Source organism: Psittacula echo, assembly GCF_963264785.1.
Source record: "Psittacula echo genome assembly, chromosome: 2".
Taxonomy (NCBI): Eukaryota; Metazoa; Chordata; class Aves; order Psittaciformes; family Psittacidae; genus Psittacula; species Psittacula echo.
This window is the reverse complement of record NC_137737.1, coordinates 3,405,263-3,422,256: the sequence shown is the minus strand read 5'-3', so window position 1 is coordinate 3,422,256 and position 16,994 is coordinate 3,405,263. Positions and strand designations below refer to the sequence as shown.

The 16,994-nt window shown below is 39.3% G+C and overlaps 1 protein-coding gene across 10 annotated transcripts in view; it reads right to left on the bottom strand.

Annotated features, from left to right (window-relative positions):
- The window catches only part of CLASP2 (cytoplasmic linker associated protein 2), a 122,639-nt gene that overhangs the window by 42,487 nt on the left and 63,158 nt on the right, over positions 1–16,994 (bottom strand). For 7 of the 10 annotated variants that reach the window (XM_080639519.1, XM_080639513.1, XM_080639522.1 and 4 more), the window contains 9 exons: positions 16,764–16,909; positions 15,345–15,480; positions 12,348–12,418; positions 11,270–11,329; positions 9,936–10,013; positions 9,185–9,352; positions 6,614–6,669; positions 5,557–5,727; positions 2,172–2,195 (listed from right to left, as the gene is read on the bottom strand). In XM_080639519.1, coding sequence (XP_080495645.1) covers positions 2,172–2,195; positions 5,557–5,727; positions 6,614–6,669; positions 9,185–9,352; positions 9,936–10,013; positions 11,270–11,329; positions 12,348–12,418; positions 15,345–15,480; positions 16,764–16,909 — 910 coding nt within the window. The remainder of the gene's footprint in view (positions 1–2,171; positions 2,196–5,556; positions 5,728–6,613; positions 6,670–9,184; positions 9,353–9,935; positions 10,014–11,269; positions 11,330–12,347; positions 12,419–15,344; positions 15,481–16,763; positions 16,910–16,994) is intronic. The other 3 variants (XM_080639516.1, XM_080639517.1, XM_080639514.1) reach the window with 1 other exon arrangement.

Below are 16,994 nucleotides of genomic sequence, written 5' to 3'. Positions count from 1 at the left end.
ATGGGAAAAACCACAGTGTTTCCCACACTGGACAGTGATAACTGGACAGGAGACAGCAAGGACGATGCCTCCAAATTAAGTCCGTGATTCCTCTGAAAATGCCCAAGATGGAGTTTTGCTCAGAGAAGTGGAAGCAATGAGTTTGCTGAAAGCAGATCACACATGAACAAGTACACCAAGCTTAAGGCTTGATGATGACAAAATGAGAGTCAGACAAATCTTTTTACTGACATCAGTACTTCGGAGTTGATGGGAAGCTCTCTAAATAGCAGTCCTTCTTCTCTCCAAGTTCTATTTGAAACAAATCTGATTATGGAATGAAACATGTACTGGTAGTGATAAAAATGTTAAATGCCTCAAAAAAACCCCAAAGGGTATTTCCATTTCTCTTTTCATTTTCTGCCGCTTCTGCCTTGTAAAAGAACTTCAATGACTATAACATCTGTCAGTGCCTTTGGCTGGCCTCAGCTGAACTTTCTCAGCAGATCTGGCCATGGCTTCCTCATCTTACACTATCTTCAAGGTGTTAGTTTTAAAAATTCCCTCTAAAAGATTAATGCAGTGTAAATTTCAATGCTTCTTCACAAAAACCTGTTACTGTAACATGTATGTTTTCCAGACCAAATTTGCCAGTCTCTATTAAAAAACACCAAACCCTAACTTATCTCCCAGATCCAACCTGTTCCAGAGCTGGATCTTGGAAGGCAGGCTCTATGCAGCACCTAACCAAGGCTAACAGCTACCTGGCTCCTAAAAGGGATTGTTTTGCTTCTCCTTCTTTGTGCTACCCACCTTGTTTGGATGGCTAAAGGCTCACTATCAGCTCCAAGAGCTATGTGACAGAAAACTACTCACTTTTGGTTTACAAAATCAGTTTTCTGGTGTTTGTTCATCTCCAGTGATTGATAGTGGACTATTATGAGACACTAGCAAAAGAAGTGGTAAAACCACATGGCCAGGGTTAGTGGAGAAGTTAAAGAACATTAGTTCCTCCTGGTGGTGGTTAGATCAGAGCAGCTACAGTTGGAGAGCTAAAGCTGTGCTCATCCCATCTCACAATTCATCCCTACAGACACCCTCTATAAGAAACCCTGTTATACTGATCAACTGTGGGACACTTCCCCTATTGTTTTTAACTGGTCTGAGCAGAAGAAAAAGCCTGTACACAAAGCCCTAAGAGCGTTTGTCACTGGTGACAATGTGCAGAAGCTCAAGATTAAGATTATATGCAACATAAGGGAATCTGACCTGGAAATAAGCAAGACTTACTTCCTGTACAAACTCCCCTCGTTCTATTCAAGTAGGCTTGCCAGCTGCAATGCTCAAATATGGCTCCAATTTTCACGTACACTCTCAACTGCTTCTCATGAAACTGATGATCTGTGCTTTAAAATGATTCGGGAGTCCAGGTTTGAGGGGTCTACCACAACACACTTTATTATAAGGGAAGCGAAACTTACAGACAACTGCTGCGAGAAGCTCAATTTTCACCTGCTTTGCAGTTAGGATAAAAATATATGACACTGCCTCATTTAATACAACCTTTAATTCGTTTAATACAACGAATTAAGAAAACCTAAGTGCTAAACATAGCTGGAATAAGTGGTAAGCTATTTTAACAGATAGGTCTTCTTAACAACCTATTGTTTGATAGAATTACATTATATTAGAGGATTTCCTGGCACTTAAAATTCAGTAGCCAGACTAGATTTTGATACAGTGCATTTGAAAGAGATTTTAGTTTAATTTCTTAATAATACCCTTAATTATGTGGCCAAGCACTTTCTGCTCTCCCACTGCTGTTCTGCCACGAAGCCAAATAATTTGACTTTACAAGTCAAACTTATGGAAGATGATGGAACTACAGCTAGTTTTAAAAACGCATGTATTGATTAGACTTGCTCTGTAATTAATAGAGCTCTTAAAACAGAATAGGAGTAACAACCATTTCTGACAAAGTTTCTGTTGCTGATAGACCAGTCATCAAAAACATTGATAAATACAGCATTAACACAACACATATATTAAGACATCAAGATTACATAAGGGTTAATGAAAACAGCATGGTATTTTGTTAATAAAAAGAAATATATTAAATAACTATAATTTTACATAAGTCACTTTATTAAGTATTTAATAGAATTAAGAGGACAGACTAAACGATTTCTTACCATCCATCTTGTCAGAAGTATCCTCTTTGTTGAAAAAGCAGGCAAAGAAACATGGAAAACTTAGTGTGTTAGAATAAAGGTGTTCACAGCAGAGTCATAAAACATTAATTAAGGAAAATACATTAATATTAAACACAGCGGACATGTTTATCTAATTCATGCATGTTTAAGCTACCTTAAGTAAAAGTAGGTTTCTCTCAGTACAAGGTACAAAACTACAGAAAGGGGTAGAAGTACCTTGCACAGGGATGTGCAATCTCTCTACATTACCCAGACTGAAGAAAACCATCCCAAGTAAAACATTTATGATCTCTTTCAGGTTTGGTATCAACCACTACTGAAGCATTAGTTCATATTTATATCATTACTGAGCAACAATATTTATATTCCTTACAAAATTTGCTCCTGAGCATGAAGCTCCACCTGGGGTAAGGGGCAGCAGGAAAAAAGACAGGACAATAAAGACAGGGGACAAATGGAAGGAAGTTCCACTCTGGTTCAAAAGCACTGAAGATTCACCAGTTCAGCTGGAAGGTAGCACACATGTATTCTGACAGGAACAATCAAAATCAAACCATTTAGCTTGACAGAGATATAATTACAGCCCTAGTCTCCTCAAGAAGGACATTAATACTTGAGTAGGCTAGGCAGTCAACATTTAGTTAACTTAGAGAATGTCCTCCTGCTTCTAGAACAGTCTTAATAAAAATAAATCATAAATAAGCAACAGTTCTTCTATTAATAATAAAAATGAAACAGGCAGAGACAACTATAAGTTACTAGGTTCATGAACTTGTGGTCCTCTGAGGCTCTAAATCTGGCAGCTCTTTAAGCAAAAGGTGGATGCTTCTCTGTAAGGGAGGGTGAAAATTAACCCAAGCTTCAGGAGACAATGTTTCTTATTTTTGGTATTGACTGCAACACCTGAGAAGATGTGGAAAGCAGCGTGGAAATACAGGAACATCTTCTAAGCATTTTATCAGCATGGTCAGCATTACCTTGACAATTCCATCACTTAAGTTTCCACATTTGGACTCATATGAAACAATCCCCTTGCTATGAACAGAGGGGAGTTTACAAATTAGCCCATTTTCTGAAACATGGCACTCGCTTGGATCCACACCCCATTATTTTAAGTTTACCCTTTGAAAACTAAGAGCAATACTATTTTGAGGTGGATTGTGTGGTTAATCCATATTAATCCATACAAACATACAACGGTCACACTCTGTACACAGGTCACACTCTACATGTGTAATTTAACTACCTTACCAATATTACAAATACAATTAAGAGAATAACCCAAGCTCCATCAAGCAGTACCGTGCCTGTGTGACTGCAAACAAACCTTGGCCTCCTTGACCATCACTGCCCTTATACCACCTGCACAGGAGTAGCCTTTACTGTACATTGGTAGCATCACATTATTCTGCCATTTCAAACCACCAGTGCTTTCTTCTCCACAGGTGATAGCATCTCCTAGCAAGGCAAAGCTTTCCAGCTACTCAAATCTGCTTTCCAGCTACTCAAATCTGAGGATTCAAAAGAATCTGACCTGGACTTACTGCCTGCTTATTCCGCTCCCCCATCCTCACTCACCAAACCCATGAACTATGAAGAGAATAAGCCATTTCTTTATTTCTGTATTCTAACCCTGCTTAAACCCACCACTGTTCACTTCCCTGAAAACCTCTGTGACCTCCCCTCCCTCGACCCTTGCTTACAAAATCCTGGGCATGAATCCCATACTGCTGAAAATGTTCTGAAAGCGAACCAATACCCCAATCGAGAGCTAACTTTCTGTGAAACAATTAAGACCAAAGCAATCCCTTCATTTCAGTAGCATCAAGAAGACAGATTAACAGAGAGAGATAGCTCTTTCTTTTCTGTTTTACTTTCTTTTTTCCTTCTACCACCATGCTGTGTGTCACTTCTCAACACCAGCTTTGTCTGACACTTAGAATATGTCCCGCTGCAAATCAAACCAGACCAGCCAATGATCTGATCTTGGAGAATAATCATCTCTCCTATTTCAGGCTTTTAGGCATTAAGTTAGGAGGACCTGAGGATTCCTCAAGCAATAACCACAAGCATCTCTCCTCCACCCAGCAAACTGGTGTCCACCTGCTATCCAGGTTCTCCAATTCCCCTCCGTGGGCACTAGAGGGACCTCACACCCAAAATCCTCATTGCACATAGCAAGCACTGGTTTTAGTCAGCACTGCACACACTCATAAACTTAATCCTAAAATCAGTGGTGTTCAAACCAATTCAAGTAGGACCTGATGAAAAAAGAACCAGCTCATTTAAACTAGTTTTTAATTTTAAAAAGGACAACAAAAACCTTTGGAAACCATAGCCTAAGTGCAGCCCAACACCTCCCCAAACACAAGGTAAATCAGAACTATCTGGTTTCTCTGCCTCGCGTAATCATCTTCAGCAATACTGACATTAGGACATGCCTCGTCAGCGATCTTGCTGGCACACAAGCCAAGAAGAAAAAGCTAGCACTTTTGTGAACACTAAATCTCACTTCCCCTATTGCTAGTCCGACAGTATGGATAACCTGAACAGACAAAACCCTGCCCATATTCCTTTACCCTTCCCACTTAGTGGAGGTTCTAGCATCTACCATCAACACCACCCAATAGTCTTCTGCACTCCTATCAGTTGTAGCACCATCTATGTCCAACAGCAAGTATTCTTATCAATGAAGACTGCTACCTACATGAAAAACATCCACACAGTTCCACCAACATGCTCAGGAAAAAAAAAGAAAGAAAAAAAAAAAAAAACGATGAAATCAATGTCATGTATTATTGTGTAAAAAACTTTTGTATTATGTGAAGAAGCCACCACTTATTGCCAGGATGTCTCTTTAGCACTGTTGTAAAACAGTCAGCTAAGGAGCTGAGAAAATGGAAAATCGAAGAGTCCTAACACTCATTTCCTTAGTACTTCCAGAAACAGAAAGCCATGATTTCCTTGGGTGACATGGTTTAGTGTGAAGTGTCCCTGCTCATGGCAAGGGGGTTGGAACTGGATGATCTTAAGGTCCTTTCCAACCCTAACTATTCTATGATTTTATGATTACCATCTGCTGTTAAGTGAGGGTTGAGACAAAGGGGTTTTCTCCAAATCAGGGTACCACCCCATCCAGTGTTTAATATTAACTCCAGATTAACAAATATAAGGAAGGACCACGCTATGGACACACTCTTTGCACTGGCATTCTCCCAGCACAAGACAAATAAAACTTCTAGCTAAGCTGGTCACTCACTCTCCTGCAACATCCCAGCACTACTGAAATGACCACTTTTTCACAGGTAGAAGTGCTTTCCTGTAACCCCCCATAAACCCCTCAAGGTGAGGATGTCTCCCTTACCTAGGGATGCGTAGGACCCTGGCGGCAGCCCAGCTGCCAAGAGGCGCCCAGCTCCGGTGGGCTGCCCAGCGGCGTGGCGTGCCTTGGCGCCTGCGGCAGCGTTGACATCTATGTCACTGCGAGACCTCTGCAGCGCGCCGGGGCCAGCAGCACTCTTGCTGCTGCCTGAAGCTAGCAAAGAAAGATTAGGAAATCAGTTGGCAAGGAATGAAACACATTGTATTAAACAGGTTAACATTCTCTACTACCACAGCCTACCTGCAGAAAGGACAGAAAGCCATGTGAAAAGGTGTAAGTCAAGTATTACTGAAGTTAAGAAATAAACTAAACCTGGTATTGCCTTGAAATTCAGCTAAAGAGCTATTTATTTTACAGTAGTATGTATCTTCACTCATCGTGAAACTTCAGCATTGTTTAACACAAACTAAGTGCTCTCACTCTAGTACAAATCATGTCATTCTTAACATTCATGTGATTTATTCTATCAACATAAGGAAAGTCATGGCATCCCTTGTGATTCTGAGGGGAAGTAACATCTCCAACACTTGAGCTGAGATACAGCCACCAGCGGGCTGAATGCTTACCTTGAACTGCTTTAGGGTCCCATCTTCTGTAAAGTATTTCTATTCACCTCCTATTATGAAGTATTAACTATTTGCTTCCATTAATTTTAACCATTGTTTTATGTCTTCAAAACTTGACTCCCAATTTACTATCTCAGTATCCAGAAAACAAGCACCCTCAGCTACTGGCCATTTGTAAAAACGAGTTCTGTGATTTACTCCAAGCCAATTTGTTACTAATCAATCACCTGTGTCTTATACTTGCAGCAACTAGAAATACATAAAACATGAAGCAAGTATGAGGCAGCCTTAGCTCCAGATGTAGTCTGTAGTGACAGGTACCATCGTTCAGCTTGTAAACAAGGGAAAAGCTTAAGACAGTAGAATGTTAAGTGGCATTTAAAGCTTTTAATTCAGAGAACACAAAGAACAATCGCTGTGCCTTATATCACATCATATTATATTATTGTATCACTATACTGCAACCACCTCACCTCTGCCTGCCAGGCTTGCTGCGTTGGCTGCAGACCATTTTGAAGATAGCGGCCGACTGGAAAAGAAAACAACAAAACAAACCCATAAGTCTCATATGATCAGATGCAAAAATCAGTAATAAAAGAGAGAAAAAATTCTTCTGTTGTTTTCTCCCCTTCAACTTTCTCAACATATTTTAGATAAGCACATTAAATACAGAATGATAAGAAAAACACAATCATCTTATCTTTCCATAAAATTCCATTTTCTTCACAAAGCATTAGTTCTTTGGTTACCAACAGGCACACTTGGCTAACACAAGGTTCAGGCATGGTCAGTACGAAGTTTTAACCACAGGGCTGATCCTACACATCAGCTGTCAAACAAGAATGGTGGAAGCTGCACAAGACTTGAGTTACAAATGACAAAGGAAAATGCTGAGTTGGTAAGCAGCTAGACTGAATTTCCCATTTCAATGTTAGAGACTCCCAACAATTATAAAAGGAGAAAACCCCCATGTCTTGTCCTCTGTGTTTTCTCTCCATTTCCCTTTATTCTTACTGCAAAACAAGAGTAGCTGCTGAAGCAGAATCTGTTTGTCTACTCAAGTTGAACTGTGAGCCCTTCCTCCTGCCTGGTTCAGAAAGGTAAAATGCTGGCAGAGGGGCCAGGGAGAAGCAAAAGGCTATTAGAAGAAAGCGTGATACTTTATTCATTGATTCCTACCTAGCAATCTAAGTACTCATCTGACCAGGAAGGTTTGTATTTACTGAAATAGTTGACTATTTCATCAATAATCAAATTATCACCTCAGTCTGGAGACTCAGCTTCAGTAAAAATAATCCCTCTCTAATTTGAAACCAGAAAGCAGAGATATGAGAGATGCCTCATGTGGTGTGTTTACCCAAGTAATTAGCTCAGGTGCTCAATGACAATCTAGAGTTAAGCACTGCCACGTAACTTCTCACAGAAGATCATGTATTAGCAGCTTATTATGAGTAATACCTGCTTTTCTGCCATTACTCACTAATGGTTTGGAGGCATTTTGCTGCAGGTAAGTTGAGGAGGCTGAGGCAGAGCACCTGGGTCATCCTGACCATATAAAAGATGCTCCAGACAGAAGGCCCAGACAACTATTAGCAGTTTCATGTAGGTAGGCACAAGTAACAACACTTCTAGCCTTTTTAAAATCGTTTTTGACCAAATGATTTGTAAGACCTGTAAATTCAGAGGGTCAAAAATTATGGGGGACCAGACTTTTGGGAAAACCATACCCATATTTCCTAAGATAGTCTACACAAGGAAAATTCAACATCTGTATTAGAAGCAAGAAATACAATTTTGGGTAACACAGGGAAAATAAAATGCATCTAAATGCAAAATTAGTGAAAAAACAATTAAAAATCAGTTAATTTCAATATCGTAATCTCTTCCCTTCATCTCTCTTTTTACTCCTCCCTTTCTATACTGCAGCACTTTACATATCTTGCAATACAGGAAGTAACACTTGAGGATTTAAGAGTATTTTAAGATTCCAATTTCTCTGTAATTTAGTTTTTAACATTTTATTACTAATAACTCATTAACAGCACTGATTTTTAGACAGAGCATATAGATTAAATTAAACTAGAGTAATTAGTCTTTGAATAAACATTGCTTTGTGAAAAATAAAGTGTTACCAATAGCCCACATTACAGAATTCTTTTTAAAGTGGTTTTCCTAATTACAAGTATCACAGGAAAGATAAGATAAGCTTCTGGTATCTGGGGCAGCAGCCAAAAAAGGTGGAAAAGATTAACTTCTAACATGCTGGAAGCAGTCTGCTTTCAAGTCACAAGTGAGCAGACAAGTTCTCTGGCTTTGGAAATGAAGCATTTGAGCTGAAATCTTAACATGTTTAAATACTTTGAGGGAGCTTTTGAGAATTTAAGGAGAAAAATCACCACGTACTATTTTACATTTCTACTGAAAAGCCAGTAGACTTCTACTGCTATTAGTACCTAAGGAAACTCCCCATTTGTTTAGCTCAAGAGTGTACATTTTAATGCTTCACTGATTGCAGCACAGAGCCACTCGCCAATAATCAGCATTGCTGCAAAATACTAGTAATGCATATTCAATACTGTGAAGACAGGAAGAAAACACCAGTCTCTGATCTGAATGCCTCTGATCTAAATGTCTGATCTGGAGGTCTTTGAGCCTCTATGTCCATGTCCCTTTCTTGTACTTCACAATAAAAAGGAATAAGAAAAGGGGTAACAACACTATTCCTAGACATATTCATTGCACCAGGACACTGGACATCAGTATGTGAACCTTGAAGATACTGTGGTGTAACAGAAGCCGTGAAGGCATAAATACATGAATAAGAGCAGCCTGCTACAATGCAGTTAACTGACTGCTCTTCTTTTTCATCTTGCTGGGGTAATACTGTCATACAACAAAATACAATGAAAGACTTATTGTAAAAACAAATACGGTGACAAAATGCAACTGCAGCTTTTCAGTACACCACAAACGTCTGGCTTATTTGCTTCTGAGAAACAGATTTTATTTGTTCATAGGCTAAGAAACAATGAAGTGATCCTTACTTGAGGCTCTCCTGTGAGCTGGAGGATGACCTGTCTGACTGAGGGAGAGATGCAATACTGCCAGAATTCTTCAGGTAGGTCTGGAGGCTTCTCTGATAGGGCGGCTCAAGAGAATTGTACAGAGTCTCAGCTTCACTAGGAAAATGATTTCTAAGACCCAGATAAGCCCTGAAAATAAGAGAATAACCACAGGGTAATTCTTCCATATTGTCTTCAAACTGTGGAGTCAGGAAGTAAAGATTACAGAATGAATCAGGGATGGGAAGGGAAGGAACTCAGGCTGAAAATACGCAATGCACGCAATAGTGCTTACCAAATCATAAAAGGAACCAGCTACATTGACTGAATTCATCTTTGGAAAATAACAAGTCTACCCTCTGGAATTCTCATATTCACTTACTGCTGCTGTGGGGAAGCAAGATAAATTCTTTTTGGCCTTCTCACTGGTCAAAGTGATACAGTTGTTCAACGACTTAACTGAGGGAGGGGGAAGCAAAGAAAGATTATGCAGCAATATCAACTGTTACGACTCCTGCTTCAATAGAACCCTCAAATGCTGCATTGACAGTATCAACTGCCTCAATTTTCACAAGATCTTCTGCAAAAGAAACTAGACATTAATTCAGAAACATTCATTTTCAAGCTACATGTGTCTTCTCCTTCAGCCAGTTTGCTGCTCACCTTGATTAGAGCCTTCTATCACTTACATAAAACACACAACTTTTCAGAGCAAAATGTAGCCAAAACTCACTTTCTTGCCTCCACTCTTGCTTCTGCATCAGCATCATGAATGCCCTTCTTGATCGTTTCAACCAAGACAGCTGCGTGCCTAGAAGACAGACATTCTTCATGTTCTTGTGCTACTCCACATTCTATTTTAAGCAGTAAAGTTTTACACTGTAATTGACATTTCTCTAAGATGCAAACACCCACTGAGATAGCTCTTCCCAAGATGTGAAGTAAACAAAGGCTCCAGCACACTGATGACATAGCTGCACTTTTGGTGAAGGCTTAGGTAAGCTTCCTCCTTCAGTCTGAGAGAGTTACAATCTACTTTTCAGACATACATCCATGTATCACACTGAAAAAGTTATTTAAAAATACCATTTTTAAGGCATCTGCTTTCCTGAAATGGAAAAGCTATTTCTCCTACTATATTGGTAGTAAGAAAAAGGAAAAAGTTAAGATTAGTAAGTCTGGAAATACCTCTGACAGCTTTTGGCCTGTGAGTTCTTAATCTCAATACATACTCAAAAAAACCCACAGCAAAGCACTTATCAGAACAACCAAAAATTGTGATGATAAACAAGATTTTAATTCAAGATGGTTCTTTTTTTTTGGGGGGAATAAAGGGTTTGTTTTGGGTTGTGTTTGTCGTTGGGTTGTTTTGTACATGCATATACACTGAAACATAAACCAAGTGACCTTCCCATTGCTCCCTTTCTCAGGAGCATCTTGAGGGGTTGAGAGGTAACTACGCAGCTGGATGAGCTCTTCCAATCCTTCTCTCTGGAAGCCCTGCAGTCCCGTTCTTATTATTCTGTGCTCACAGGATACATTCTGCAGAGCTGCTGCACACAGTAGTTTCCTGACTAACAAGAGAAGCTACAGTGTGCTTTTAATCACTAGAAGTCCTCCAGCTTAATCCCACTTGCCCTCTCCCATGGTGAATACATGAACATCCTTCCAAGATAAAGGACAGAAGCTTCCCAGCGCATCTCTGCTTCACAAGATACATGATATAAGTGACACTTATGCTCACACATGGTGTAGAAGAGGCAGAGGGTAAGCAAAAGAGACAACACGAAGTCAAGGCTGTACCATGGTTTAGTGTGTGGTGTCCCTGCCCATGGCAGGGGGGTTGGAACTGGATGATCTTAAGGTCCTTTGCAAACCTAACTGTTCTATGATTCCATGATCATACAACTCCCGTCTCCCTGCACTTGAATGAGCCACATGTCCTCCTGTGCTAGAAAGGCTGGCCAACACCAAGCAACATAATCCAATTAAAGGATTCAATGAAAAGATTTCTGTCTGGAAATTCATTAGTAGTTTATTTTTGGGAAAAATTATACTGGTCCATACCTTTCCAATGAATGTGTCTGCCACTCTTGTAACAACAGGTCTAGAAATTCAAAGGAGCGCCTAGAAAGACAGAACAAAAAGTTGTAATTAATACTCATTTCTCTAACATGCTCGGGGAACCAACAGTAACTTTATTATTTCCCCCTGAGGGAAACAAATACATAAAATATAAGTACATTTGTCTGGCAAATAAAGGTATTGGTTGTCTTACTGCCAAGGTAAAATACTCTGTGGAGAAAGTAAACATGCAGGCTAACTCACTCTGAACTTCAAAAACCAGATGTGGTTCAATTAACCATCCCATTGCTCAACTCATGCTATTACACATATGCTTTGCTAGTTTATTAGCCATAAAATAACACACAAAGTCAATCCAAGTGTTCAGGTATCATGTCCTTGGAAAAAGCAACATGGTGAAAGTGCCCTTCCGACATGACAACACACTGATCCATCACACCCTATCTCAGGTAGCAACTGTCCCAGTCCCAAAGTCCCCAGCATGGTAGGGTTACTATTTTGGGCACAGAAGTTACTAAGTTCTGCTGGCATTAGGAGAGCAAGGTGCTGGCACACAGTCCATGCAGAACACTGCAGTGCTGCCACAAGAGCTAACCTCATAAGGTCTGTCAGCTCTGGCCCAGCCAGCCAGTAACTCATGGGCTCAGGCTGGTTCTTTGCAGAGACACATGTGGCTGTTTCATGCTCTGCCAATGCCTCTCCCTACCAGTGCTGTTTATTCTCATTAGACTGAGCAACACAGTTTCAACTACAGTTTCTTCTTTTATCTTCTGGTTTTGAATCAGAAGGTACTTTTCCCAAGAAGTGTTAGGAACATTTTAAATCAGAGTGAAATCTGCAGAAGGATATAGTGTATGTCCCCCACTACGGCAGAAAGGACCATTACTCAGCATCCTCTGATCTTACTCTGCTGAAATACTTTTTGTAGTTTACTGTATAACACAGATTTGTGTATTCAGACGTAGTGGCCACAAATCTTCAAATCTCTCTATTTCCAGCATATGATCATCAAATTTAGAAACCAACAGCTTTAATGATTTGCTGTTTATTATGTACTCACCTTCTAACTGCAACCGATTTTGAGGTACAGTTGCTTGTTATTAAAGGTATGAGTCGTGGCACATGAGTATGCTAAGACAAAAAAAAAGGACAAAGCAGTTACTGACAAAAGCATTCCTGAATTTGTACTGAACTACTTGAGTCAAACATAATAAACATAATAAAATTAACAACATAATAAAAACTGCAGTCACTTAAAACGCTTATTGAAAATAAATGTAGTCTCTATAACAAGAGACTTCTGCTACCACGTCGATTGATTAAACCTATTCTTTTCCAAAAGGTCAAGCAAAAAGTATTTCCAATGCCATCAACAATCACGTCATCATATGCAGTATTTAGCTGGCAGAAGGCATGTATGAAGGCTCAAATGTAACTGTCTCCCCAAAGGGATTGTAAGTTGATGTCGTTTTAGTTTTGCCACAGAAGGAAAAGCCACAGACAGTAATCTTACAAATAAGCTGTGAAGCAAAATGTAAATCAATCAATCTGAAACTATGGGCATTCTTTTAGGGATCAATACTACTAGTGCTACAAAGACCATCCTTTTAATGCAAAACATGTCAATAAAATGAAAGCATTCACATGTAATATAAGCAAGCTTATGTGTGTAAACGATGTGGAAACACCAAACGTCCTCATGGGAAAAGAAAACTTGAACTACTGTAAGGTAAGATAAACTACATGAAAACCAAATGCAATACTTGAATTCAGAATTAAAGCAGCCTTGCTTCAGCTTATCTTAATTAACTGCAGACACATAGTACTAACATTTTAATTCCAAGTAAGAGTAACATGGTTCAGCAAATCCATTTCAGTTCATTTTTTTTATTCCTTTCTTGCTTAAATATATAGGATAACTTCTAAACCAGCCCCAAATACAGTGTGAAACTGTAGGCTATTAAAACCAACTTAAAAAGTACAGCACTGAACAATTCCCACTATCTCATGTATCACACTTTCTCGCTAGGTTATTGTCACAGGATGTAAACACACAAACCACCAAACAAGCAGAGCTGATTATGAGCTCTCAAGAGTCCTGCCAACTTCAGAAGTAGGAGAGAATGAATCCAAAAATCTGGAAGAGCCCAGTAGTTTCATCTGCCCGTACTGATATCCTTTTGCACATGGTTTTAGGGTTTTGTCTGTGTTTTACATAGGTTTTAATTTGAAAAGCAGTATGTGACTGCCAGAAAGGGAACAATAAGCCATATCAGGGGAAAGAATAAGATGTTTTTACAGATGGAGAAACCTATATGTTCCAAGTCTTTGGAGCTATTGACATTGTGTTTTGCAAAGGAATCAAAGCCTCAGGCTTGCTTTCATTCGGCTTTCAGACTGCACATTTCATCTGCTACCCTTTGAAGCTATCGTGATACACGCTTCCTCCCAATCCACTTGACAGCTCAATTGCCCTATGTGAATCCCTCCTCCCTCTGGAAGTGTTTTTCTGCCACCACGCCATCCCATCATGATACGCCTCCCCCCCCCCTTCCCCTTTTTAAATTGGTTTCCTGATTTACTATGAGTCAAGAAAGAGAAGTCAGAGTACAGTAAGAGCTATGTGGAAAAGAAAGAAGAAATCCAACAAAGGCACGAAGATGATGAGGCTCTTCAGGATCCCTGGTATAATACAGCCTCCCTCTTTTGCTGTAGACTCATCATCTATTGGTTGGGTATTTGAACACCATGTGTAGGATTTCTCACTTTTATGTCTCCAATGTTAAATTACAGCTAAGGGTAAGAGAAGCTTAAACAAAATCAGGACAGCTACAGCCAATGTGCAGGGTTGTCTCCAACTGACCTGAGCCAATGAAGCCAATTTAATTTCATCAGTGAATTTTAATTTCATGCTGCTTCCCTGATGCCTGATTTGTTCCCATAAACAAGACAGGGTTAGTTTCTTACATGCCTGAGCTCATCTACTACAACTACACATGGTATTATTATCTTACAACTTTAGTCATACTGTGTAAGGTGTATTCCTCCCTCCACTCTCAACTCTGTGACATCAGCCATTTCACTGTATATTTTAAGAGTCTGGGATAAAAAAACCAAAGGATCTTAGCCCAAGCGTTGATGCAAAGGTAATGCAGAAGTCTCAGAGCACGTTCTCAAAGTCATGGGCAGACTGAGCAAGTACAGATTCCACAACATACTGGGGATTGCAATAAAAGGTGGGAGCTATGAAACCACTTTGGTTTCCAACAAACTAAACAATTAAAACAATAGATGAGATCGTGGTGAATATCAGTAAATGCCTAGCATTAAGAATACCACAGCTTTTCATGTAGAAACTACAGGCAACATCTCACTTCTATTTGAAAATAGCAGTACAAGTCCCAGAAATCTACCTAAATATCTTGTCTCAGTCACCAGTCAGTAGCAGATGCTTTAGGAACAGACAATAAACCCCACCTAGTATACAGTATTCCTTTCATCTATATGCTAGAGCTTTAAGGACTCAGTTTATAAAGTCCTTAAACCCAAAGATTAAAATCTCTATTGGGCTTCCCTTCCATGAACTTGTGCTTTCTGGACTGATCTGCTTATGTCTGGCCTCTTCAACACTTTATTATTAACTCCATGGTTCCAATTTGGTTTTAAGACTATGTTTATTTTCTTTCTTATAAAAATAAATAGTTTTATTGTTAGGAAAAAAAACCATCTTACTAGCTCCTTCATTACTAGCTTAACTTTGTGTTGTAAAAAGGCAGCTAGAAGCACTTACCTCTGAAATATATCTGCCTTTTTTACAATGAACACATTACAAATACACCATGAAAACAGACTTGCTTTTCAAACCTATTCCTCCATCTTTATTATGATAATGCTGCCAGCTGGTTTCAATGATAAATAATATTTGTCCATCTGTGACATAAAATTACTTTTTTATTATAGAGTGATTTATAAGCCTTTATTTCAGAAATGTTATTATCTCTGTTAAGAGCCACTATGTGAATACTCCCAGTAAGCAAAGTGAGAGAGGAACACCTACCCGAATAATGAATCTAATGGCTGCACACCCAGAAGTTGCCATCACTTTGGCGCTGTTGGGAACCAGGTTAAAAAGAGTAGGCACAATAGCTTCAGCCCCATGATCAAATTTGTTTCCCAAAACAGTTGAAAGGTGGCTATTTAGGAGAAAGAAATAAAACTTGTTAACAAAAGCCAAATTCTTAGTCTTAAAATAACAAAGTTGACTGTACATTTTAAAGATTTATCTTTCAGAACAACAGAACTTAATTTCATGATTCCCAAGTCCTCTCCTCATTAGAAATGCAGGATTTGTGGAACAGTTTTGCTACTTAGCAGACACATTAAAAGGGTGAACAGTAATAACTTTATTTTGCAATGAAAAAGAAATACAATGATTTGAAAGGCTAAAATTCTCATGTCCACATAAAACATCATAGTACTTCTGCTTTTTTAACACACTTTGAGTATACAGAGATCTAAAAATCTTATGAAAATTACTGAGATTTTTTGCTTTTGAATGCAGGCAAAACTACTGAGTTTTTCATAATGAGCCAACCATTACATTTGACTCTCTTGTTTATTAAAGGTTATGGTTTCAATTTTGGCAAATTGTACAAACACATACAACACACAGTAATTTAACTGTCCAGTGGTGACAGAAAATGCTTTTTGCATGCAGAAGCTATATATAAAGAATTTGCAGTCAGCAGCAAATGACATATCAAAATGTATCAAAGTTTTAGGGATCAAGAAAAATTCCAGGCTTTTAAGCACGGATAAGAACATTTCCACAGTACTTCTTAACACTACTCCTGACTTCACGTTAGGAAAGGTTAGCATTATTTTCTCAAAGCCTCAATCTCCCTGGCAAGGCCAGTTGCATATTCCAACAGGTCTCCAAGGTAGCAATGGTGCTTTTACCCCTGTCATTGAATACAGTGAGTGCCCAAGATGATAAGGGTGAAGGTCTTACTTCTGTGAAGTCATGGCTTCTAAAATTACCATGGACGTGAACGAAACCACCTCACCAAAACCTGCAATATTCAAACCACCATAGGGCAGCTCACTTTGCTATTACAAGTAGTCACAGTGAAGTCCTGTGCCAATCACCAAAGCATGAGTGCTCCTAAGACCAGCCCCCAGTATTACAGTGCAAGTTAATACAAACTGCTAGTACTGCTAAGTACAGAGTGCAATGATAGGAACTTGTTCCACACATACAATCTGTTACAGGGTTATCAACGATGTATATGCCCTAAGAGAGGAAATCCCTTTAAATGTTTCTTTTTCTAACTTCAGCCACTGACTTGATTCTTTCTCATTCATAGTGTACAGCAGCCCCACAGGATACTCCTTCCGGCAGCACTGCTAAGGCCTCTTAAGTCAAATTAATCATTCAATGCAGCACCATACACAAGCGCACACAAGCGGTACTTACGCTACAGTAATGCAGGCTTCTCTAACCACCTGGGATCTCAGGTCCTTGGCCGACAGCTTGAAAGCACCATCCAACAAACGTAAATGCTGGAAAAATCCATCATACTGTGCAGCTCCAGCAACAAGCAACGACCGGACTTTCTTCAGCTAGAAAAATGTAAGGCATTTCATTTAGGACATCACCAATATACACTGTGAAATAAAAAAGCAACAACTTCATTGCAAGCAAATG